Source organism: Panthera pardus, unplaced genomic scaffold (assembly GCF_024362965.1).
Source record: "Panthera pardus isolate Hobbes unplaced genomic scaffold, ASM2436296v1 HiC_scaffold_18, whole genome shotgun sequence".
Lineage (NCBI taxonomy): Eukaryota > Metazoa > Chordata > Mammalia > Carnivora > Felidae > Panthera > Panthera pardus.
Window position 1 is genome coordinate 2,566,934 of NW_026526743.1, and position 22,690 is coordinate 2,589,623.

At 59.8% G+C, this 22,690-nt stretch overlaps 1 protein-coding gene across 1 annotated transcript in view; it reads left to right on the top strand.

Moving 5' to 3' along the window:
* The window catches only part of DHX34 (DExH-box helicase 34), a 28,736-nt gene extending 7,847 nt beyond the window's left edge, over positions 1–20,889 (top strand). Inside the window, 16 exon segments of the mRNA XM_019425873.2 lie at positions 474–785; positions 2,202–2,456; positions 3,535–3,637; positions 4,851–5,068; positions 6,995–7,169; positions 8,873–9,066; positions 9,736–9,837; positions 10,712–10,741; positions 10,743–10,937; positions 11,144–11,317; positions 11,695–11,812; positions 13,697–13,803; positions 15,957–16,247; positions 17,039–17,215; positions 17,449–17,587; positions 18,261–20,889. Of these exon segments, the coding sequence (XP_019281418.2) occupies positions 474–785; positions 2,202–2,456; positions 3,535–3,637; positions 4,851–5,068; positions 6,995–7,169; positions 8,873–9,066; positions 9,736–9,837; positions 10,712–10,741; positions 10,743–10,937; positions 11,144–11,317; positions 11,695–11,812; positions 13,697–13,803; positions 15,957–16,247; positions 17,039–17,215; positions 17,449–17,587; positions 18,261–18,394 (2,724 nt within the window). The 3' untranslated portion in view covers positions 18,395–20,889.
* The last annotated feature ends 1,801 nt before the right edge of the window (positions 20,890–22,690 follow it).

Here is a 22,690-nt window from a genome sequence, read left to right on the forward strand (position 1 = left end):
AAAAAAAATATTAAAACACACACATACACACAAAGGTCATTTCCCCTCAGTACCGCTTTTTAACTGTGTTTTGCCTTGGATGCGTGACCTCAGTTTCCCCATCGGTGAGGTGAGAAGAGTGGGTCTTGCTGCTTGTGGTGGCTGTGTGAAACACGTCCGGCGTTTCAAGTAGTTCCGGGCAGAGTAAGGACTCCTTGAAAGGTGAACTGTCACCATTCCAATCGACCAGTGAGTTGTACACCCGGCTGTGTGCCAAATATGTGCATAGCACATACTGTTCGCGCAGCATCTCGGGGACAAAATGTCTCTGAGCGACGGAACTGCGCTCTCAAGGTCGGTGGCGCTAAGTGGCAGAGGTGGGATCCAAACCCCAGCGTGCTGGGCTCCAGGGTCGGATCGGGGGCGGGTGTAAGCCGGCGAGGGGCTGGTCCCCAGGTCTGGGCTCCTCTCCTGACCACCGCTCCCGCCCCCAGGTCGGCTACCAGATCCGCTTTGAGAGCACACGGACGGCAGCCACCAAGATCGTGTTCCTGACGGTGGGGCTGCTCCTGAGGCAGATCCAGCGGGAGCCCCGCCTGCCCCAGTACCAGGTCCTGATCGTGGACGAAGTCCACGAACGCCACCTGCACAACGACTTCCTGCTGGGCGTTCTCCGGCGCCTGCTGCCCGAGCGGCCTGACCTCAAGGTCATCCTCATGTCGGCCACCATCAACATCTCGCTCTTCTCCAGCTACTTCGGCGGGGCCCCCGTGGTGCAGGTGCCCGGGAGGCTGTTCCCCATCACGGTCAGTGCTGCCCCCACACCCCCCGGGCCTCCCACCTGGTCTCTGGCCAAGCCGGACACGTCCCTTCTCCCCTGGCCTGCGCAGACTCCCATCTCTCAGATAAGGACGGTCTGGCTCGCCCTCTCCCTTAAAGCTCCTACTTTCTGAGCACTTCCAATGTGCTGTGTAGGTGCTCAGGGCTTTGCTGCAGGAGACCCGGAAGTGTAAAGATCAGTGTTCATTCCTCTCCTGTGACAGTCCTGCTGGTCCAGGCCGGCGGGCAGCTCTGTTCCATGCGGTCATGTGGGGACCGGGGCTCCTCTCTCCTCCTGCCCTGCCATCTCACGGCCGGATTTTCTCCATCTCCCGGTAGCAACTTCCGCCCTGAACTTTGACCCCTTGGCTCGGCCTGTTGGCTGGGGCTCGCGGACGGGTGTCATGGGCAGTCATAGGGAAGATGGTCACAGCTGACGTGGGTTGAGTGTGGGTTGTCCCCACGGCCCCAGGGGCCCCTAATCACAGCCCCGGGAGTCCTGCGCCAGGGGCTTCTGCCCGTGAGGGTAGAACCGAGGCTCAGAGACGGGGAGCGTGCTCACAGACGCAGACAGCCTCTGTTAGCTCTTCCAGATCCCTTTTCCCTTCCCGCCTTTCTGCCCAGAAGGGGACCCGTGTGGGTGGCACTCACGGAACGCCTCCCTTCTGGCATCCGGCTTCCCGTCGGCCCTTCAAAATGGTCTGCACCCGCTGTCTGTTTCGTGCTTTGGTAGTCACTCCTTCCTCTTGCACCGCTGGCCAAGAATTAGCGAGAGCTCTAGAGTTCTTAGCACAAGGACACTGTGGTTTCGGGTTCTAAATGCCCATCTGTCTGTCTTCCCAGCAGCCATAAAAATAGAGTGAGGATGCTCTCCACGAAGTGATTTTTCTAGTTTTTTTAAATTTTTTAGTGTTTATTTATTTTTTGAGAGAGAGAGAGAGAGAGAGAGCACAAGGGGGAGGGGGCAGAGAGAGGGAGACGCACAGAATCGGAAGCAGGCTCCAGGCTCTGAGCTGTCGGCACAGAGCCCGACCCGGGGGTCGAGCCCGCAGACCATGACATCATGACCTGAGCTGAAGTTGGACGCTTCACCGACTGAGCCACCCAGGCGCCCCCCCTTTGAAATTCTGATGCTGTCGAAGTTGCTCTCCAGACACAGTACGTAGACACCATGCGTAAAGCTCAGTTGATTTTCCCAAACCAGGTAGCGTGGATGTCATGACCAGCACCCAGAAGCTTTCCGGTTACCTTGGTACTTTGTCCTTTTATGGCATCCTCAAACTGACCCGTTTGAGGGTGCGGCCTGCCCCCCGACCGATCCACGCCTTCCCCGGCGGCCCACGGTCGGCCCCTTACCGTGCGGGTGACCGGGTGCCCCCCTGCCCGGGGGCGTCTCCCTGCAGGTCGTGTACCAGCCACAGGAGGCCGAGCCGCCGGCGTCCAAGTCGGAGAAGCTGGACCCTCGGCCTTTCCTGAGGGTGCTGGAGGCCATCGACACTAAGTACCCGCCGGAGGAGCGGGGCGACCTCCTGGTCTTCCTGAGCGGCATGGCGGAGATCAGCGCGGTGCTCGAGGCGGCCCAGGCCTATGCCAGCCGCACCCAGCGCTGGGTGGTTCTGCCGCTGCACAGCGCCCTCTCTGTGGCCGACCAGGACAAGGTACCCCGTGTGGCCGGGCCGGGTGGGGGTCTGACTCTGGAGGGGGGGCGGGGAGGAGGAGGGTGTCGGGGATGTGATTCCACCATTGCAGGGCTGCGGACCGCAGAGGGCGCTGCTCGCGTCTTTCGTGGGGGCGGGCGGGGAGTATGTGCCAGGGTGAGCTTCCGCGGGAGGCACCGGAGCTGAGCTTTGGAAGACCGGGAAGATTTTGGGTAGAGGAGGGAGGAAGACAGTCTGGGGCGGGGGCGGGGGTGGACCAGGGCGTACAGTTTCATCTCTGGCACAGACACTCAGTTGCACCCCTAGAGTAGGAAAGCAGCCGTAGACTGACAGGCGAGGCTGTGCTGTGTTAACACTTGACTTACAAAAACAGGCAGGAGGCTGGATCTGGCCCCCAGGCCTACCTAGTTGCTGACCTCTCTTGACTACTGTGCTTGACTGTCCCTTGGGCCCAAGAGAAGGGCTTGTGCAAAGGGCCTGTGGTGGGTGAGGGAAAGGCAGGGCTGCTGCGAGACCACCTGCAGGGTGGCCGGGGTCCAGGCTGTGATGGGGAAGGCAGGCTGGTTGGGACTGAGATGCGGGCAGGCCTAGACCCCAGGGCCCGGAAGACCCAGCGTGGTGCCTGGGCTTTGCCCTGAGTGCACCCGGGAGCCATGGGAGGGTTCTGAGCAAGGTGGGGAGCAACGCCAGTTTGCTTTAGCAGATCCCTCTGCTCTATATGATCAGAGACCGGGGAGGAGGCCGGAGCAGGACCTGGGTGGGAAAGAAGGGCCTGGGCCAGGGCAGTGCTGCGGGTTTGGGGAGAGGGGATTGGAATACAGAAATGTTGGAGATGTGCAGGTGTGGCTGGAGGGGGGATAGGAGAAGGGGAGCCAGGACAGCCTCGGTTTCTGACCCACGTGGGCGGTGGGGACTCAGGGAGGAGGGAGGCCTTCCCTGCTTCCGAGGCTACTTTGGATGTTGTAGGTGGGTGTGAAGTGCCCGTGGGCCCAACCAGGAGGTGTCAAGAGGCCCCCGGACACACGGGTCAGGAAGGGCTGAGCCGGTCTGGGATGTCACCTCCTCGCCTTTCCCGCAGGTGTTCGATGTGGCCCCCCCTGGGGTTCGGAAATGCATCCTCTCCACCAACATCGCTGAGACCTCAGTCACCATTGATGGGATCCGCTTCGTAGTAGATTCTGGTAAGGGCTGCTCCCTGCCACCGTCCCTGGGCCCTGGAGAGAAGTGTGGGGTTTGGAGACGTGCAGAGGTGGTGAGGGACCTCCAGACCAAAGCAGGGAGTGGGCTGTGGGGCAGTGGCAACATCGCAATCTTCTCAGACGTTCCAAACTTGTCCCTGCCTCGGGGCCTTTGCACTTACTGTCGTCTCTGCCGAGAGCCATCTTTCTCCACATATCTGCAAGGCTCACTTCCTCCTCATTGCAGGGCCTGCGTGAATGTCTCCCCATCAGAGAGGCTCACCTTGTCCACTTCTGTGATCTCCCTCTCCTCCTGCCGCTGTTGCTTCCCCTACAAGGCCTTGATTTTCTTTACAAGGGCATTTATATTTTATGCCTGTTGATCTATTTATTTTCTGTCTTCCCAACTGCACTGTTCTCTGGGAAGTCAGAGTAGCATAGCAGTGAGGAGACACTGAAGCCAGCCTGGCTGTGTGACCAAGGTCGTGTCACTGACACTAAGTTAGTCAGTTTGCTTGTTTGTAAAATATGCAATAATAGCAGAGCCTCCTTCGGGTTGTAAGGATTAGAATTTAAACATTTAAAAACATTTTTCAACGTTTATTTATTCTTGAGAAAGACTGCTCGAGTGCGAGCAGGGGAGGGGCAGAGAGAGAGGCAGAGAGAGAGAATCCCAAGCGGGCTCTGTGCCGTCAGCACAGAGCCCGGCGCTGGGCTCGAACCCACGAACCGTGAGAACATGACCTGAGCCGAAATCAAGAGTCGGAACGCTCAACTGGCTGAGCCACCCAGGCGCCCCTAAAAACGTTGTCCGTTAAACATTGACGTGCCGTTGCTTTTAAGGTGCGTCCCACTTTCAGAGACAGAGAAAGTGGGAAAAGTCGGTCTTCGAATTGATGAACTATGTCCTGTTCGGCCCCGTGAGCCCAGGGACTTTGCTCACAGCTGCGCCCAGTACAGTGCCCGGCTCGTAGCAGGAGCTTAATAATAACGGTCGGATGGCCGGGCTCCCGAGCACACAGAGGCTGCGAAAGTTAAGAGATGTGTGAACGAGGACACGAAGGAATAGATCAACAACACGTCAGGGTCAAGGCCAGAATGAGCTCCTGGTTGGCGTTAATGGAATAAAGGAGGAAGCCGGGGTGTCCGGGAGCGAGCGGCGAGGCGGCGGGCCCGCGTGGCCGCTGCCCACGGTGTCCCGTCTGTCCCCGCCCAGGGAAGGTGAAGGAGATGGGCTATGACCCACAGGCCAAGTTGCAGCGGCTGCAGGAATTCTGGATCAGCCAGGCCAGTGCCGAGCAGCGGAAGGGCCGGGCGGGCCGCACGGGCCCCGGCGTCTGCTTCCGCCTCTACGCTGAGTCGGACTACGATGCCTTCGCCCCCTACCCCGTCCCGGAGATTCGGAGGGTGGCCCTCGACGCGCTGGTGCTGCAGGTGAGGCGTGGTGCCGGGAGGAGCCCGGGAGGACCTGGGACAGGACCAGTCCCAGGAAGGGCAGAGCAGGGCAGGGCCGGCCTGGCCGGGCCACAGAGGGGAGCTCATCCTTCCCAAGTGTCAGATTCCACGTCGGGGGGACGGTTGTTCCCCAGATCCACAGGCTCGTGGGAGAAGCCTCGTGACTCCATCAGAATGCTTTCAGCTGTAACAGAAAACCCATCAAGAGGTGGCTTTTAAAACTGGGGTTTCTCCGGATATCTTGTCCCGACTCTTACCTCATCAGTTAGCTTTGACTGGATTAGGCTGCTGGGCCCAACAGGCCCACTCACGGAGCGGCCAGTGCCGCAGAGCCGGCGAGGGAGCGCGGGAGGGTTTGAGGGCCAGGTCCCTCCACCCGCCTTGCCCTGGTTAGCGCTCTGTCCTGTGGCCACACCTCCCCCCAGCGGAGCCTGGCCAGTGTGGGCTCTGTGGTCCGGCAGAAGAGGAAAAGCCGAGCGAGCTGGGGAGGGCGGATGGCTTCCCCAGCAGGCCCCCCGGGCGGGAGTGGCCATTGGCACAGACCAGCCCCCCTTCCTATGCATAATGCACTCTGATAGTCTCTTTTTGATTTCATTTTTAAAATTTTATCATTTATTTTTGAGAAAGAGACGGTGTGAGCAGGGGAGGGGCAGAGAGAGAGAGGGAGAATCTCAAACAGGATCCACACTGTCAACACAGAGCCCGACGCGGGGCTCAAACCCATGGAACTGTGAGACCGCGACCTGAGCCGAAGTCGGAAGCTTAACCAACTGAGCCACCTAAGCACACTGTGGGTCTCATTTAAACAAAAAAAAAAAAAAAAAATTTTTTTTTAACATTTATTCATTTTTGAGAGGGAGAGAGACAGGGCACGAGCAGGGGAGGGGCCGAGAGAGAGGGAGACACAGAATCCAAAGCAGGTTCCAAGCTCCGAGCTGTCAGCACAGAGCCCGACGTGGGGCTCGAACCCACGAGCCGTGAGATCATGACCTGAGCTGAAGTCAGACACTTAGCCAACTGAGCCCCCCAGACGCCCCTGATTTAGGGGATTTTTAAATGAGCATTGGGTGTTCTCCCAGGCATGATCAAGGTTTCAAGAGCAGGGAGGGAGGGGGGCTGGCTGGTTGCCGAGTGGAAGAGGCCCAGGAGAGTAGGTCACCTCTCGGCGAGGCTGGCCGAGCCCCCGGGCCCTCTGAGCTTTCCCCGTGCTCTCTCGCGGCCACGTGAGCCCCCCACGCCAGCCTTTCCTTCATCTGCTCCGGGGAGTAGCTGATTGTTTATACCTCGCCAGACCCGGCGACGGGTGGGTGTTGTGCTTCAGTCTCTGGGTCACTGAATTAGTCAGGGTTCTTTGGTCCCAAGTGAGAGAAACCCAGCTCAAACTACCAGAAGCAGGAAAGGGGATTTCACGAGGTGGTGTGTCCATCGTGGGGGGCGGTCTGGCTTAGGAACGATTAAGGACTCCTCTACCCGCTGTCTCGGGCTCGTCTCCAGGGAAAAATGGTCCAGCAGCTCTGGGCTTCCACACCGGCCCCTCACAACCAGAGAGGATGCCCCGACTTCTGTCTCCCAGCGTCGGATGGCAGAATCCCAGGGCGGATCCTGATAGGGCCTGCTCAGATCACGTCCTCCTTCCTTCGTTGGTTGCCATGTCGAGGGGGCTGAGAAACCAAGAGGGGCCTAGCTTAGGTCATGTGGCTTGCTCCGTGGCCGGGGTCTGGGAGAAGAGGTGCTGGGTAGACAGACAGACAGACAGACAGTGGTCCTTCTCCCCTGCTTCTGTGTGATGGGCCTTGACATTAGGAGTTTTAAGGTATTAGGAGCTTGTGATCCGTGAGCCCCCTGCCGGTGCTCCATAGCGGCTCCCGAATTCCCCATTCCTGGTCGACTCGATTGTCATTCCAGATGAAAAGCATGTGCGTGGGGGACCCGCGAACCTTCCCCTTCATCGAGCCTCCGCCACCAGCCAGCCTGGAAACGGCCATCCTCTACCTCCGGGACCAGGGGGCCCTGGACAGCTCAGAGGCCCTCACCCCTATCGGCTCTCTGCTGGCCCAGCTTCCGGTGGACGTGGTGATCGGTGAGGACTTCCTTTAGGGGTGATCACACGGGGCCCCGGGAGTGGCTGCGGGGACCATTCACTCTCTGGGTGACTCATAGGCAAATCCGTTCTTTCACTGGGCCCCGTCCATTCATTCACAAGTCTCCCTGCTGGGGACCGTTCTGGGCGCTGGGGGTACAGCAGTCAAGAGACAGGCACCTCTCCTCCGCACAGCCTGTCCCCAGCTCCACCCTGCCCCCCCCCCCCCCCCCCCCCCCCGGTGTCGTAAGGATGTCAAAATCTTCTGCCTCTTCTTGCTCATTCCTGAGTCATCCCTGCCCTTTCTGAGAAGCTCACTGACCGAGGTGCGTTCTGGTCTGATTCTCCCGACTCAAGACTTTCTAGATGATCTGTGTGGCCCACAGAATATTCCCAGCTGAGCACGACTGTTTGTGGCACCATTTCCAGGCCCGATGCCCAACAGAACTCTCTGCCTGTGTTAATGTCGTTAAAATCCCCACCAGTACCACACCCTGGAGCCGCGGTGGGGATGGCAGGCTGCGTGCCACCGACCCCGAGGACCCCTTGTGGTTGGGAAGGTGGTTCTTTTTATTTGTTGTAGAAGGAGACAGGGCGAGAGCAGGGAGAACCAAATCTGAGAAGAAAAAGAACATTCTGTGAGCATTGGCTGTATGTCAGTGAAAGGCTTTACGGGCCTTCTGTCATTTCATGCTCACCTGGTGAAGGGAGGGCCTCCGGTCACCCCCTCTGTACAGAGGAGGAAGTTGACGCTTGGCCAGGGACAGAGATAGACGCCCCGGGGCCCGGAACAGGCAAACGATAGAGCCTGGATTTGATCACTCGCTCACCCAGGGTCACGCAGTTGGCAGAGCTGGGAGGCGCTCCCCAGCCAAGCTGACACTGTCGGTCCCCAAGCCCTGTGGGGCAGGAGGCGCCGATGACCCGGTGCTGGGCGGTCCCGGCCCCGACGGCTCAGTCACCGTTGTCACTCTGTGCCGGTCGGAGCCCCGCGTGTTTCACAGGAAAAGCACATTACATCCTCCCAGCAGGCAGGGGGGCTAGGCCCATTTCCCAGACAGGGAAACGGAGGCACAGAGAAGTAGAGGGACTCATCTGAGGGACAGAGCTACAGCGTTCTGGGGCAGCCTCGTCCTATTGCCCAACTTCAGTTTACGAGGCTAGACGTACAACAGGAACTTTCCAGAAAGGCAGCCAAGGAGAATGGTGACGATGAGTCAGACGCATGATACGCAGGCCGCTGACTGTGGGGCCAGACCGGGGAAGGGCTCGGTTCCTGCTGAGGAGCGCTGGCCGATAGGAATGGCTTCTCACCTCGTTGGAGTCACGTTCTAGAGAGAGGAGAGGGATACCGTGGCGGGGCACGGGGAGTGCCGGGAAGGAAAATAAAGCCAGGAAGGGGGGTGGGGAGTCCGCTGTAGGGAGGAGAGCCGGGCAGGCGGTGGCACTAACAGCAGCCACCCCTTCGTGCCCGCCTCGTGCCCCGGGAGGCGGGAATTGGGTTACCTCCAACCTACAGATGGGGAAACTGAGGCCTTGCCCAAGCTCATGTGACCGTGGAGTGCAGCGTGTGGACTTGATTCTGTCTGTCTGGCCCCCAAGGCCCTTTGTGGGCAAGGTGGAGGGAAGCTGGGGCAGGGTGTCCTGGGGCCCAGGAGGCTCAGCCTCAGGGTCCCTCCCACCTCCCACCCCCGGCCCCCCAGGGAAGATGCTGATCCTTGGTTCCATGTTCCACCTGGCGGAGCCCGTGCTCACCATCGCGGCTGCCCTCAGTGTCCAGTCGCCCTTCACCCGCAGCGCCCAGAGCAACCCCGAGAGTGCGGCCGCGCGGCGGCCCCTGGACAGTGACCACGGTGACCCCTTCACGCTCTTTAATGTCTTCAACACCTGGGTGCAGGTGCGGCCGGGGGTGGGGTCACCCCTGTCTGTGTCATTCTGCACGGAGTCGGGGGAGGCCCTCCACGCCAGGGAGGGCCACGGAGCCCTCTGCAGACTGGACGGGCCCCCGTGTCCGCCATTCATTCCGTGGGCGTGGGGCCCGGCCTTGAGGGGAGGCTGGGGTTTCTAAAACACTGAACAGACCCACTGCTGACTGGAGAAAGTCCACACCCTTGGGTGGCACCTGTATATCCAGCACGTGCTCCCCAAGCCCCTGTTCTGGGCCTGGCCCTGTGCTGGGCAGTGCTGGGGACCCAGCGGTGGCTAAAACCGCCTGGCCCTGCCCTCCTGGGTCTCACAGGTCAGCGCAGGGAGGCAGACCTGGCCCCAGACAGTGACCACTCAGAATGGGCCGTGATGGGGAGTCCAAAGGGCCGAGAGAGCCCAGAGGGGATGTCTGACCTGGTGTGGTCTGGGAGGGCTTCCTGTAGGAGGGGGCAGGGGGGCTGAGAGTGGAAGAAGGAGAGCAGGTGTCCTTGAGGGAGGCCTGACAGATCTCCACCTGCCTCATACTCTCCCAGGGGGCTGGTGTCTGGGCCCGTGCCGGGGGCGTCTGGGCGGTGGGTCAGCCCCTGCACCCTCCCCCAGCTGGATGGGCCCGGACGCCCTGGTTTCTGATCCGCACCAGGTGAAATCCGAACGGAGCAGGAGCTCACGCAAGTGGTGCCGACACCGGTGCATAGAGGAGCATCGGCTGTACGAGATGGCCAACGTACGGCGCCAGTTCAAGGTGAGGCTCAGGACCGGGGGTGGGTTGGGTGGGGGCCAGCAACACACCTGGCGGGGCCGGGGGAAGGGTGCAGAGTGAGCGCGTGTGAGCATGCTCCGCGGCACGGCCTCTCTTCTCTGACCGAGCGGAGTCCCGCCCTGCACCCCGCCCCCACCTCCCCCGCCATCGGACACTCAGATGTGGGGTGGCCTGGGCGGGTCTAAGGGGTAGAAATCCTGGAGGGCTTCCTGGAGGAGTGGCCAGGGTCGGCGGTCACACGCTCCCTCCTCGTGAGGAACTTGGCCATCTAGAGCGGGGGGGTGGAGGGGGGGGGAGCTGGCCACGCAGGCTGAGCTCTGGGAGTCCGCGTGGGGGGTTGGGCGGGGCACTAGCTCCGGCGTGGACGTCCCGGCGGCAGACCCCGGTGGCACGCGGCTCAGGGCCTCCACTGTCGTGAGGAAAGGGGGACAATGACAGCCGTCCTGTGAGGATTAAGTGGGTTAAGACGCGTAGAGCGTTTAGAACAGGGCCTGGCGCACAGGTGCCATGCGAGCCTTTGCCACGTTTACTCCGTGGTCCCGCGGCCTGCCTGTGTCGCGACTGTTCCACGGGCACCTCGCCGTGCCTTTCGGTGGGCGTGCAGGTGCCGCGGGGGAAAGTCCAGTAAGACTCGCCGGCGTGACGCGCTCCTTGCGGTTGAGCTTGGGCACGTCGAGGCCCGGAGAGAGTAGCAGAGGGCGGGGGTCCTCGTCTCTCTCTGTCACACGTGCACACGACGTCCGCGTCCTCCGAAACAGAGGGGCCGGCGAGTGGCGGGCCCCAGGCCGGAACCCGCGTCTGGGTCCAGCGCCCACCGCCCACCCCGCGTCGCTCACCCGGGCCCCGCCGCCCCCAGGAGCTGCTGGAGGACCACGGGCTGCTGGCCAGGGCCCGGGGCCCCGAAGCCGGGGGACAGCTACAGCCGGCTGCGGCAGCGCCGGGAGCGCCGGGCACTGTACCAGCTGAAGCGCCGGCACGAGGAGGGCGGGGGACACAGGCGCAAGGTGCTGCGGCTGCAGGAGGACCCGGGCGGCTGCTCCAGCGAAGAGGACCCGGGGGCCGGCGACAGCGTGGACATCCAGGTGGGGCCTGTTCTGGAGCCTGGGGCGGCAGGCAGGGCGGACTCGAGCAGAGGGGGGCCCTGCCCTCCCCTCCGGAGCCAGGGTCTTGCGGACGGGAGCGGGCCACCGCCATCCGTGGGACCCTCGGGTCCACGTATCCTTGTACGAGCCGCGTGGGTATCGGGATGGGGCCCCCAGGAACCCGCCTTCCCCCGTGTTCCCTCCAGGATGTGAAGTTTAAGCTGCGGCACAGCCTGGATCAGCTGCAGGCGGCCACCACCTCGGCCCAGGACCTGACGCGGGACCAGGTGGCCCTGCTCAAGCTGGTGCTGGGCCGGGGCCTCTACCCCCAGCTTGCGGTCCCGGACCCGTTCAACAGCAGCCGCAGGGACTCGGACCAGGTAGGCCTCCTCCGCTGGCTCGCCGGCCCCCGCGTGGGTTTTGTCATTCAGCAGGCCCTCCCTGCCCTGCTCCGTGCCGGGGACTCAGAGATACGGAAACGGTCCCGGCCCTGCCCTCGTGGGCTCCAGGCCAGCGTGTGGGGGCAGATCTGTGCCTGGACGCGTGACCCAGGGTGCTTGCGGTCGGGATCGGGGGACACGGGGGGTGGTATCTGGCCAGCCTGGGCTGCAGTCAGGGAAAGCTTCCTGGAGGAGGGGACTTCGAGGGGAGACACGGATGGGGGAATCTGGCAAAGAGCTGGAGGAAGAAGGGTTCTGGGCGGTGGAGAGTAGGTCCGAGGGCCTCTGTCACCTGGCGTCTGCCTTTGTTCCTCCAGATTTTCCACACCCAGTCCAAGCAGGGCACCGTGCCGCACCCCACTTCTGTCTTTGCCAGCAGCCCGGAGGTTCTGCACGCGCAGGAGCAAGAGGCCGGGGGCGGTGAAGGAAGCCGAGGTACCGGGAGTCTGGGCAGGGAGGGGGAAACCCTTTGGGATGTGAGGAGCGGAGACGGTGACGTCAGGGTGCCCCTCACTATTCGGGGTTACCCCCTTCTCCCCCGACATTCTGCCTTCGCTGGGGCTGTTGTCACAGGACCTGCAGGCATGGAGGTCCCAAGAGCCAGACCTCGCTGGGTGACCTTGGCGAGTCCGCTGCCACACTGAGCCCCGCCCTCCCCACGGAGGGGTGGGGTGGGGGGTGGCCGATGGGGGTCTGAGGCCACTCCCCAGGCCAGAGCTTTTAGCGAGTAGGCGGCACCTGTCCTCTGAGCTCTGTGTTCTCCCGGCTCAGTCCTGCCCAGGGGTTTCCCTCGGGCCCTGTGGGCACAGGGGCAGCATTCTGGCATTCAGCCCCAGGAGCCGCCTCAGCGAGGCTTCAGCCAGGCCGGGCGGGGGCCCTCCAGAACGTTCGGCGTGGAACGTGTGCTCTCCCGATGGCCGCGGTATAGCCGCGCACTCTGTGTGATCTCTGGGGCACAACCCATCTCTCTCCTTGTCTGTGAAGAAAGTACCATACGGTATCCCAACATGCTAACCTGGAAAGGTCAGGGTTAGAACGGGACGCATCTAAGGTAGAATTTGCAACTTGTCTCTTAAGCCTTTAACTGCTTGTAAATCCCTGGTCCCTTAGCCCTCTTCCTGCTCCATTGTTGTTCTCCTTTGATTTTTAATTTTGAAAATCCAGATGTCACACAGGTAGAGGAGGACGAGCCCTCGGTACCTTCATCCAGCCTCTGTAGCCGCCGTCTGGCCACCTGTGTCTACATCACCTCACTTTTTCCTTTTTTTTTTTAAAAATTTTAAAAATGTTTATTTATTTTTGAGACAGAGAGAGACAGAGCCTGAGCAGGGGAGGGGCAGAGAGAGAGGGAGACACAGAATCCAAAGCAGGCTCCAGGCTCTGAGCTGTCAGCACAGAGCCCGACGCGGGGCTCGAACCCACGGACCGTGAGATCAGGACCTGAGCTGAAGTCGGACACTTAACCGACTGAGCCACCCAGGTGCCCCTCACTTTTTTCTTTTCGCTGGAGCATTGTACAGCAGATCCCAGACATCATATCATTTAGAAATGATTAAAATAATGACTGATTTTTTGCAGTATTACGATGCCACTCTCACTCCTAATGAAATTAACGGTATTTCTTTAAAAAACAAAAACAAAAAAACCCTAGTATTTCTTAACATCGAATAACGCATAGTGAAAGTCGTATTCATTATGACAAAGTATTTGCCAATAAGTCACAGACACTTTATACACATGAGCGTATATATTTTTTTAAAGAGTTTATTTTTGGGTCTCCTGGGTGGCTCAGTCAGTTAAGCGTCCAACCCTTGGTTTTGGCTCAGGTCATGAGCTCACGGTTCGTGGGTTCAAGTCCCGCACTGGGCTCTGCGCTGACGGCACGGAGCCTGCTTGGGATTCTCTCTCCCCTCTTGTCTCTGCCCCTCCCCGCCCGGGCTCTCTTTCTCTCCTTCTCTAAATAAATAAATAAACTTTTTTTTTTTTTTTAAAGTTTGTTTATTTTTGAGAGACAGAGCAGGAGAGGGGAGAGAAACAGGGAGACAGAGAATCCCAAGCGGGCTCCACACTGTCACCACAGGGCCCGACGCGGGGCTCGATCCCACGAACCGTGCGATCATGACTGAGCCAAGGTCCAGAGTCGGACGCTTAACCGGCTGAGCCCCCAGGCGCCCTGCGTGAATGTGTGTTTTATACGGGTGTGTAAATGCCCCGGTGGGACCGGCAGCCCCTGGGGAACGGGCCAGTGCAGGGGTGGGGGGCTGTGGGTGGGACATCCGGTGGCAGGGGCGCCCTGAGCTGTCGTCCTGACCGTTCCAGACGACAGGGACAAGCTGAGCAGCAGGCACCAGCTCCTCACCTTCGTCTCCCTGCTGGAGACCAACAAGGCCTACCTGGTGAACTGCGTCCGCATCCCCGCGCTCCAGGTGCGTCCCGGCCCCACGCGCCCCAGCTCCCGGGTTCGATGACCGTGTCCCCAGGGCGGGAGGCCGGGATGGGCCTGCAGAGCCGCCTTCCCCCCGCCGGCTCTGCATTCCCGTGCCGGGTAAATACTTGCCGAGCGCCTGCTGTGTGTCGGGAGCCGTCGGAGGCACTGGCATGACGGCGGTGAACAAGACGAGCCCAGTCCTTGCTCTCCCAGAGCGCACACCCGGCAGGGCAGCGTGGCAGTAAGGACTGTACAGCATTGCACGCTGTTAGCGGGTGACAAGTACTTGGGGAAAATGAGAAGAATGGGGTAAGGGGATTGGGGAGGGGCGGGGTGAGGGTGGGGGGCAGGCTGTTGTACGAAAAAAGGTGAGCAGGGTGGGCCTCGCTGAGAAGGTGCTATTGCACCAAGACCTGGAAGAAGGGAGGGAAGGCGCCACGGGATGCTTCGGGAGAAGAGTGTCTTACAGGGAACAGCGTGTGCAAAGGCCCTGAGGCCCACACATACCCGCCAGGCCCAGGGAACAGCTGGACCAGCGTTGGTGAAGGGGAGAATGGCTGGAGATGGGATCAGAGAGAGGAGGTCAGAGAAGTAGGAGAGACTGGAGCCCCCACCCCGGGGGAAGGTTCAGACAGAGCTGGATCAGAGTCTGCCGGGCAGAAGCGGGGAGCCCAGCAGGGGAGTGACTGCAGTCAGCCAGGCGGGAGAGGGTGGCCGCGGAGGACATGCTTAGGTTGCAGATAGGTTCGTGCGTTGTGCGCGTCTGCGGCCAGGAAGCGAGAGTCCTGCCAGCCTTAGCGGCCACGCCTCGTGAGTTCTGCGTGCCACCCTGTGGTTCTAGGCCAGCCGTGCTTCTCACTTTATGGGGGAGATGAGGCTCAGGGGGCGAGGGGGGCACGTCGCTTGCCTGAGCCACGCAGCGAGCAGGTGGCCGAGCCAGAGCTCCAGGGCCGCGCGACGATGCCTCCCGTGCCCCCCAGATGGGCGTCCCCGTTTCCAGGACCCCCTCGCTTCGATCCCGGGGAATGTAGAGGGAAGAGAGAAACCCTTCAGGCTCCCCGAGCCTCAGGGGGTTTTGTGGGCACTGCGATTTCCACCCACCCCGTGAGAGCTGACTCTGACCTGCCCAGTTGTGTATTCGCTCAGACGTTTCTTGAGCGAGTGCCTCGCACCAGGCTCCGATTACTGTTCTAGGTGCTGGGGGTTCACTCGTGATAAGAATCCGCAAAACTGCCTGTGTCCATGGGGCGCCTGTGTGAGTGGGGGAGGCAGACAACAAACAGAAACACAAATAAATAGAAACCATAACACCAGATTCTCCTATCCGCGCCAGAAAGAACGAACAAAGCGGTAAGGGGACAGAGTGGTGGCAGTTAGCGGACTTCTGGGAGGAAGCAAACATTCACTGGCTGCGATGCTGCCTGGCCGTTGTCTCTCCTCTGTACGATTGGTTTCTTTCTTTCTTCCTTTTTTTCTTTCTTTCTTTCTTTCTTTCTTTCTTCTTTCCTTCCTTCCTCTTTCTTTCTTCTTTCCTTCCTTCCTCTTTCTTTCTTCTTTCCTTCCTTCCTCTTTCTTTCTTCTTTCCTTCCTTCCTTCCTTTCTTAATGCTAATTTTTTTTTGAGAGAGCGAGCATGAGTGGGGGAGGGGCAGAGAGATTGGGGTCAGAGGATCCAAAACAGGCTCTGTGCTGACAGCAGAGAGCCCGACTGCGGGGCTCGAACTCACAGACTGCGAGATCATGACCTGAGCCGAAGTCGAGCGCTTAACCGACTGAGCCACCCAGCCGCCCCTGTTTATACGTTTTGAGGATAAAGCTCATGTAGAATGATACGTGCACACGGCAGGTACGCCGATGAGCGTGGACAGAGGCATCCACACGTGTAAGCTCAGCTCAGCGGAGACGCGCTTTCCCTCCGCCGTCTGCCTCCGACGCAGGATGGCAGTCCTGACTCCTTAGAACGAATGGCAGTTTCCTCTTTGGTCTTGGTGCGGCGGTTTTCCCAAGCAGACCGGCTGCTCCGTGGGGGCGGGGACTCTTGTCTCACTCACGGCCGAACCCGGAAGGGGGCCTGGCACAGAGTAGGCGAGCGGTATGTGTTTGCTGCGAGGGTGGACGCCCACTGTCTGTCTTCCGGTCCTGTCGCTTCCAGTCTCTCTTGCTGTTCAGCCGGTCCCTGGACACCAACGGTGACTGCTCGCGCCTGGTGGCTGACGGCTGGCTGGAGCTCCAGCTTGCGGACAGTGAGAGTGCCGTCCGGCTTCTGGCGGCTTCCGTGCGGCTCCGCGCCCGCTGGGAAAGTGCCCTGGACCGGCAGCTGGCGCGTCAGGCCCAGCAGCGGCGGCCGGAAGTGGACCAAGAAGAGGAGGAGGAGGAGGATCCGGTCGCCCGCAAGGAGGTGGCCGACCTGAGCAGGGAGCTGCTGAAGTTCACGGCCTCCAAGGTACCTGCCCCTCCCACCCCCGGGTGGCCACGCCCCACCTTGGCCAGAGGGGTGCCCGCGGCAGGGATCCGGAGTCCAGAAGGCCTGGCTTCTGGCTCGCTAAGGGGTCGCACATTTGCGGGTTTCCAAACCAGACAGGTTGAGGACGAGCCCAAGGTCACACAGCTGGTAAGGGGTGGGGCCCGGATTTGACCCCAGGAGCCTGGCTCCGCTGTTCACCCCTGCAGGTCCCTCCCTCCCAATTCATCAACACAGGTTTACGCTCTGTGTGTTGCCCCTCGTTAGCGGTTAAGGGTGTGCAGGACGTGCCAGGGAAGGTGTCCGTAGCTGTCCGTCCACAGAGGAGCGTGGGAAGAATCGGGCGGAGCGGATTTGAGTTCAGTTCCCCACCCCTTAAGCCGGGAGTTGCGAATCGCTCCTGAGTCTACCCTGAGTGGATGGGGTGGAGACGACGGTGTGAACCAGGGTGACTTCCTGGAGGTGCCGCAGGCCCAGTGAGCCAGGGCGAGGGGAACAGACCGACGTGCCGGCGAGGACGGGCAAGGTGGCCGGATGGAAGGTCTGGCTGTGGTCCCACAAGTGACAGGGAGCACAGGAGGGGCCCGGGGCATCGGGGCATGTTTTAGACAAGCCCCTGGTCCAGAGTGTCTGAGACCCTGTTGTGACTGGGCTAAGCAGTTGGCCCTGTAACTGAACCGTCCAGGGTCAGATTTCAGGTACGGCTGGATCCAGGTGCCCTAACAATGTCTCCCTGGGTCTGTCACCCCTCTGTCCTGTCTTTCCTTCCCCAGGTCCCCTACAGCCTCCGGCGGCTCACGGGGCTGGAAGTCCAGAACCTCTATGTGGGACCCCAGACCATCACAGCCATGCCCAGTCTTCCTGGCCTCTTTGGTAGCTCTGCCTTGTCCCCTCACCCCACCAAAGGGGGCTACGCAGTCACTGACTTCCTCACCTACAACTGCCTCACGGTAAGCGTGGACCCCACCTTGGCCCCTCACTGCCCCACCCCCCAGCCCCCGAAGATGGGATTCAAGGGAGTCCCTGCCTCCCCACCAGCCACGCCCCCACTTGGTGCAAGGATGTGCTTTCAGGACGAGGCCTGCCAACCCCGGGGTAGGGGCGAGGGTTCTGGGACGGGTCCCAGGCTGGTGGCGGCCAGCTGGGCAAGGGGCCGAGTCCCGACGCAGCCTTCCTGCCTCAGAGCGACACGGACCTGTACAGCGACTGTCTCCGCACCTTCTGGACCTGCCCCCACTGCGGCCTGCACGTGCCCCTGACGCCCTTGGAGCGCATTGCGCACGAGAACACTTGCCCCGAGGCCCCACAGGACGGTCCCCCAGGTGAGGATGGGGGGGGGGGGGGCCGGGACACCCATCCACCCGCCCCACGGCCGTTTCCCGTGAGCCCAGGCGTTCGTTCACTGGACATCTGGGGACCGGTGACTGTGGTCCTGGTCGGTGCCACATACAGGCTTTGTCCCAGAGACCCCGAGCCCGGGACGGGGAGGGTCTGGAACGCTCTTCCTCATTTCTTTGTGTCCGTCTCTTTTCAGTCCCTGTGGTGCTGACCCTGGTCTGCCTCTTTCTGTTCCTCTGTCTCTCGCCACTGTGTCCCTTGTCCTTTTCTCTGTCCAGCTGTCTCTGTCTCGGCCACACCCACCCTGTTGTCACCCCAGGGGATGCCACAGCGGGCGGACCCCGACACCGTGTCTGCCGCATGCACCACAACGGGGCTGGTCGGGGAGACGGCGGAGGGGCCCCATGGTCACCACCCCAGGGCTCTGTCTGTCTGTCTGTCTCAGTCACTCACCCCATGGGACACAGAGTTCAGGCTTGCCTGTGTGTGTACTAATTGAGGAAGGCTTCCCGCAGGAGGCAGAGCCAGATTCCCCAGAGGCTGGGATGGTGGGGGGGGGGGGGGGGGGGCAGCCTGAGCCCTGCGGGTGCCTGGGATTTGGGTGGGGAGCGCTCGGCAGAGCACCTCCCCCACAGCCTCCCTCCCCCTCTCTCTCAGGGGCTGAGGAGGCCGCCCCCGAGCCCCTCCAGAAGGCGTCCGTCCTGCAGAAGCCCTACCACTGCGCGGCCTGCCAGAAGGACTTCCTGTTCACACCCACGGAGGTTCTGCGGCACCGGCGGCAGCACGTGTGAGCCTGGGACCCCAGGGACCCTGGGACTCCCGCCCGAACCCGCGGCCTCGGCTCCGAGCCACAGGGTCTGGCCCAGCCCGGCCAGGAGGGGTGCGCATACGTGAATAAAGTCTCCTGTGCTGACTCTGACCTTGGAGCCTGCTCCTGCCCGTCTGGAAAGTGGCAGCTGCCCCCGGTCGTCCCCTGGGTCGCTCTGGCTCTCCTCCCTCCCGCTGCCTCGGGCCCTCTGAGGCATCCTGGGGCAGGTGCAGGCGGGTAAGACCCAGCAGGGCCTCCGGATCCCAGGTGGAGGACCTTGGCCTCCCCACGGCTGCTGCTCTCCCCTGGCCCCACGGCCTGGCTTTTTCTCAGACCAGGGAGGCCTGCGTGTCTGTCCGCACATCCGTCGCTTTGACAGCTGGGCCGGGGGTGGGGGTGTCGGTGTTGACGTGGGCCCGCGCGTCCCGCACGGTCACTGGGGCCATTCCTGCTGCAGGGTCCATGGCCGTTCTCCCTCGTCCCCTGGGGCCCCCAGCCCCACCCCGCCACACACATGAGAAGGATTGGGAAATGCAGTGAACCACTTGATGCTGGTAAATCCCGTGGCTCCGTTGAAAGGGAGAAACGTCTTGAAGGGCGCAGACTGCCGGGGTGCCTGGGGGCTCAGCCGGTTGAGCGTCGGACTTTGGCTCAGGTCATGATCTTGCGGTCCTTGAGTTCGGGCCCTGCATTAGGCTCTGTGCTGACAGCTCAGAGCCTGGAGCCTGCTTCAGATTCTGTGTCTCCTTCTCTGCCCCCAACTCCTCTCTCTCTCTCTCTCTCTCTCTCTCTCTCTCTCTCTCTCTCAAAAATAAATAGTAAAAAAATTTTTTAAAAAGAAAAGCAAACTAGGGTATCCTGTACAAACACAGCCACCAAATCCTCGGTAAAAGTTTAGCGACTCCTACTCAGCGGTTTATAGAAAGCACAGTAAAGCACATCCTGGCCAAATGGGGTTTGTTCTAGGAATGCAGCGTCGATTTAACACTTGAAAAACAATCAGTGTGATTCACCATGGTAGCAAACAAGTGCATGGGACAAATTTCAGCACCCTGTGCCCTCGGCCCACCCCCGAGTGTAAGAGCAATGCACGAGCAATGCACGCTTGTGGGGGGCAGGGGTCAGAGCCTAAACAGAAGCCGCTGCAGGTGTTTTAAGCAGGAAGAGATTTAACACAGTGGTGGGGAGGATCGGGTATTTATAACACCGTGGGAGGCTGGAGCCGCGGATCTGGGCCACGTGCTCCGGAGTGACACCCAGGACGACAGCACAGAACCCTCCGAGGCCGCTGCCAGGACCGCTGGGTTCGAGGACGCCCAGTCCTGGCCGTGACCCCGGGGGTCTCCTCTGCCGCCCACGGGTCTGGAGGGAGTCCACCCGCGGGAGCCTGCCCTCTCCAGAAGGCGGCTGCGGGGGTGGCCGGGAGACCAGTCGCTGCCTCCAGCCTCTGCTGCCAGGGGTGCAGAGGTCGGTCGGGCCCACCCGGTGTCCCCTGCAGCGAGGAGCCCGGGAGGACCCGGAGAAGGTACAGAAAAGCGATGCAGGGAAGGAGGTAAGAATCCACCGTGGTTCACCTTCAGGGGCACAATCTCCACGCGCCTTTCTCTGTGCAGGTGTCTCCAGACGTCTTCAAGCTGGTCAAGGTGCTACTGTGCCCTTGGCCCATTTAGCAGTTCTGAGACAGATCATCAGTATTTCCCCAGCTCATTAAAAATTTGTCCAAAAGCTGCCTCTTTAAAGATGGCGGTGAAACCTCCCAAGCGTAGACACACTACCTGTAAAAACCCGTTTCGTACTGTTCTGTATTTGAATGATTTCTGCGTCTCTTCTTAATCAAGTAGAGCCAACAGCACACAGCTTCCTATATATGGAGGATTCTTTGTCCGCATCTGAATTCCTTTTTTGCTTTTGCTTTTAAGTAGGCTTCACATCCAGGGCGGAGCCCAGGGCAGGGCCTGAGCTCCCAACCCTAGGATCAAAACCGGAGCCAAGATCCAGAGTGGACGCTTAACCAATCGGGGAAACCGCTCTGGGGCCTCACGAATTCCTATTTTTAAAAAGGCTTTCTCCACGATAGAAGATTCGGGGAGGCTGGAAAAAGGTGGTAGCAAGGAGAGAGCACCCCCCGGAGTCCCCGCGCCCGCGGGACCGGGCGCTGGGGCGGGGACGGCGGCAGATCCCGTTTGCGTCTTTGCACAAAGCTGCTGACGTAAACACGTCCCGGTCGTTACTCGTGCGCCCAACCCCTCGGGGAGCGGCCGCGGAGGCTTCCTCCCGGAGCGGAGCGGCCGGGCCTGCCCACGTCCATTACCGCCTTTCCGTCCATTCTGCGCAGCACTCGGGCCAACCTGCCTCGGCGTCGGGCCTCCCCCCAGACTTCCGGCCTTTGCTTAGGGCACGTTCCCAGGAGTGCGATCAGGGGTCAGAAGGGAAAGAGCATCTGCGAGGGGTCCCTGGCACAGACTGCAAGGTTCCACTCCTTTTTAACCATCTACATTTCTGTCCATTTCTGTCATCTTTCCAGAGAAAGTGCATGCATTGTGCCAGAGTAGCAAACGCTCAATGGTCCCTACTGTGTGCCAGGCACTGTTCTAGGAGATGGTTTTGTGTTGATACAGAGCCGGCTGACTTGTTTTGCCTGGCTGTCTACTGGCCCGTTACATGGATGTGCCAAACATTTATCTAACCAGGCCTATATGGAGAGACATTTAAGCTGTTCTCAATCTTTTGCTCCTATAAAAAGCTGTCATGAATATTCTTGTATGTGTGTCATTTCCAGATACATGAGCATCTGTAGGATACATTCTTAGAGGTAGAATCACTGGTCCAAGAGAAGGTACAGTTTTTAAATGATTTATTTTTATTTTAGAGTATAAGCGGGAGGGAGGGGCAGAGGGAGAGACAGAGAGAGAGAATCTTAAGCATACTTAGCACAGAGCCCAATGCGGGACTCGATCCCACGACCCTGGGATCATGACCTGAGCTGAAATCAAGAGTCAGGTGTTCAGTTGACTGAGCCACGCAGGTTCCCCCAGAAAGTACGTTTTTATAGGTCATTTGATAGATTCTCCTACCTGTCCTTCCATACATGCTGTACTGGCTTACATTATTTTTATTCCCCCGATTGCGAGTGAGCCCAAGCATCTGAGCCATTTGTATTTTCTCTTCTGTGCTGGTTCAAATCCTAAACTCTTTGTCATTTTGTTATTGGTTTGTTGTAGCTCTTTATATATGTTGGGTCTTAAGCATTATTGATGTTACAAACATTTCTCTCAGTCTGCTGCTTGTCTTTTGGCTTTATCTATGGTGGCTTTACTCAACTTTTTTTCAGTTTTTGGTGGTCAAAGCTCTCTTGCTGTTATGGCCCCTGAGAATACCTTCCCTGACACAAGGTGTTAAAAATGGGAAGATAAATGGTTATGGGAGAAACTAACGTCAGAGCTTTTCCCACCCACTGGACAGCCAAATGTCCCCAGAACATTACAGCTTGTCAGGATTGTTTCTGCTTTTCCTCCTTGTTTCATATTAAAACATAAAATTAATGTCCTATTGGCAAGAAACAGAGTTCTTTTTATGTGTGTGTGTGTGTGTGTGTGTGTGTGTGTAGTGGGGAGGGGGGTGCATTGCTAAAAATGGAAGCCACCCAATGTCTGCCAAAAAGACTTAAGCATCCCCTGGGCTCTGACCCAATAAAACCGTTCTACGGGGTGAGTCTGAGGGAACCTGCTGGAAGAAGGGAAAAGACTCTTAATGCCCAGATATGGCCACCAGGGCATTTGTCTGAATTGAAGAGCCAGGGGTCACAGCCCCTTAAGGGTGAATTTGATGGCCTTGAACAGAAGTTCTTATCACCCCTTAACCTGGGGAGTTAGGTCTGTTCCAAAATGTGCACAAAAACTCCAGGTGGGGGGCTGTGGCTTGGACATTCTCAAAACCGCAGGAAATAAAGCTCACGGAGACACCGCTTTGCACCCACCAGATTGGCCCAGATTAAAAAGATCGACGATGCTCACTGCTGGCTAGGATGTGCGCGAACAGGAACTTGCAGCCGCCTTGGGGGGAATCCATACAACCTCCATCTCGCAGCATCTTTCAAAATGCAAGGTGGGTGTGCACTCACTCAACGACCTTTTAAAACTTTCCCTTGAAGCATAACATACAGAAAAGCGCTCAAGTCGTAAGTGAACAGCTTGGTGAAATTCCCCAGGAAGCGAAACATGTCTGTGTCACCATCCAGAGAACCAGACCGTGACCAGCCCCCCCGGCAGCTGGCTTGCGC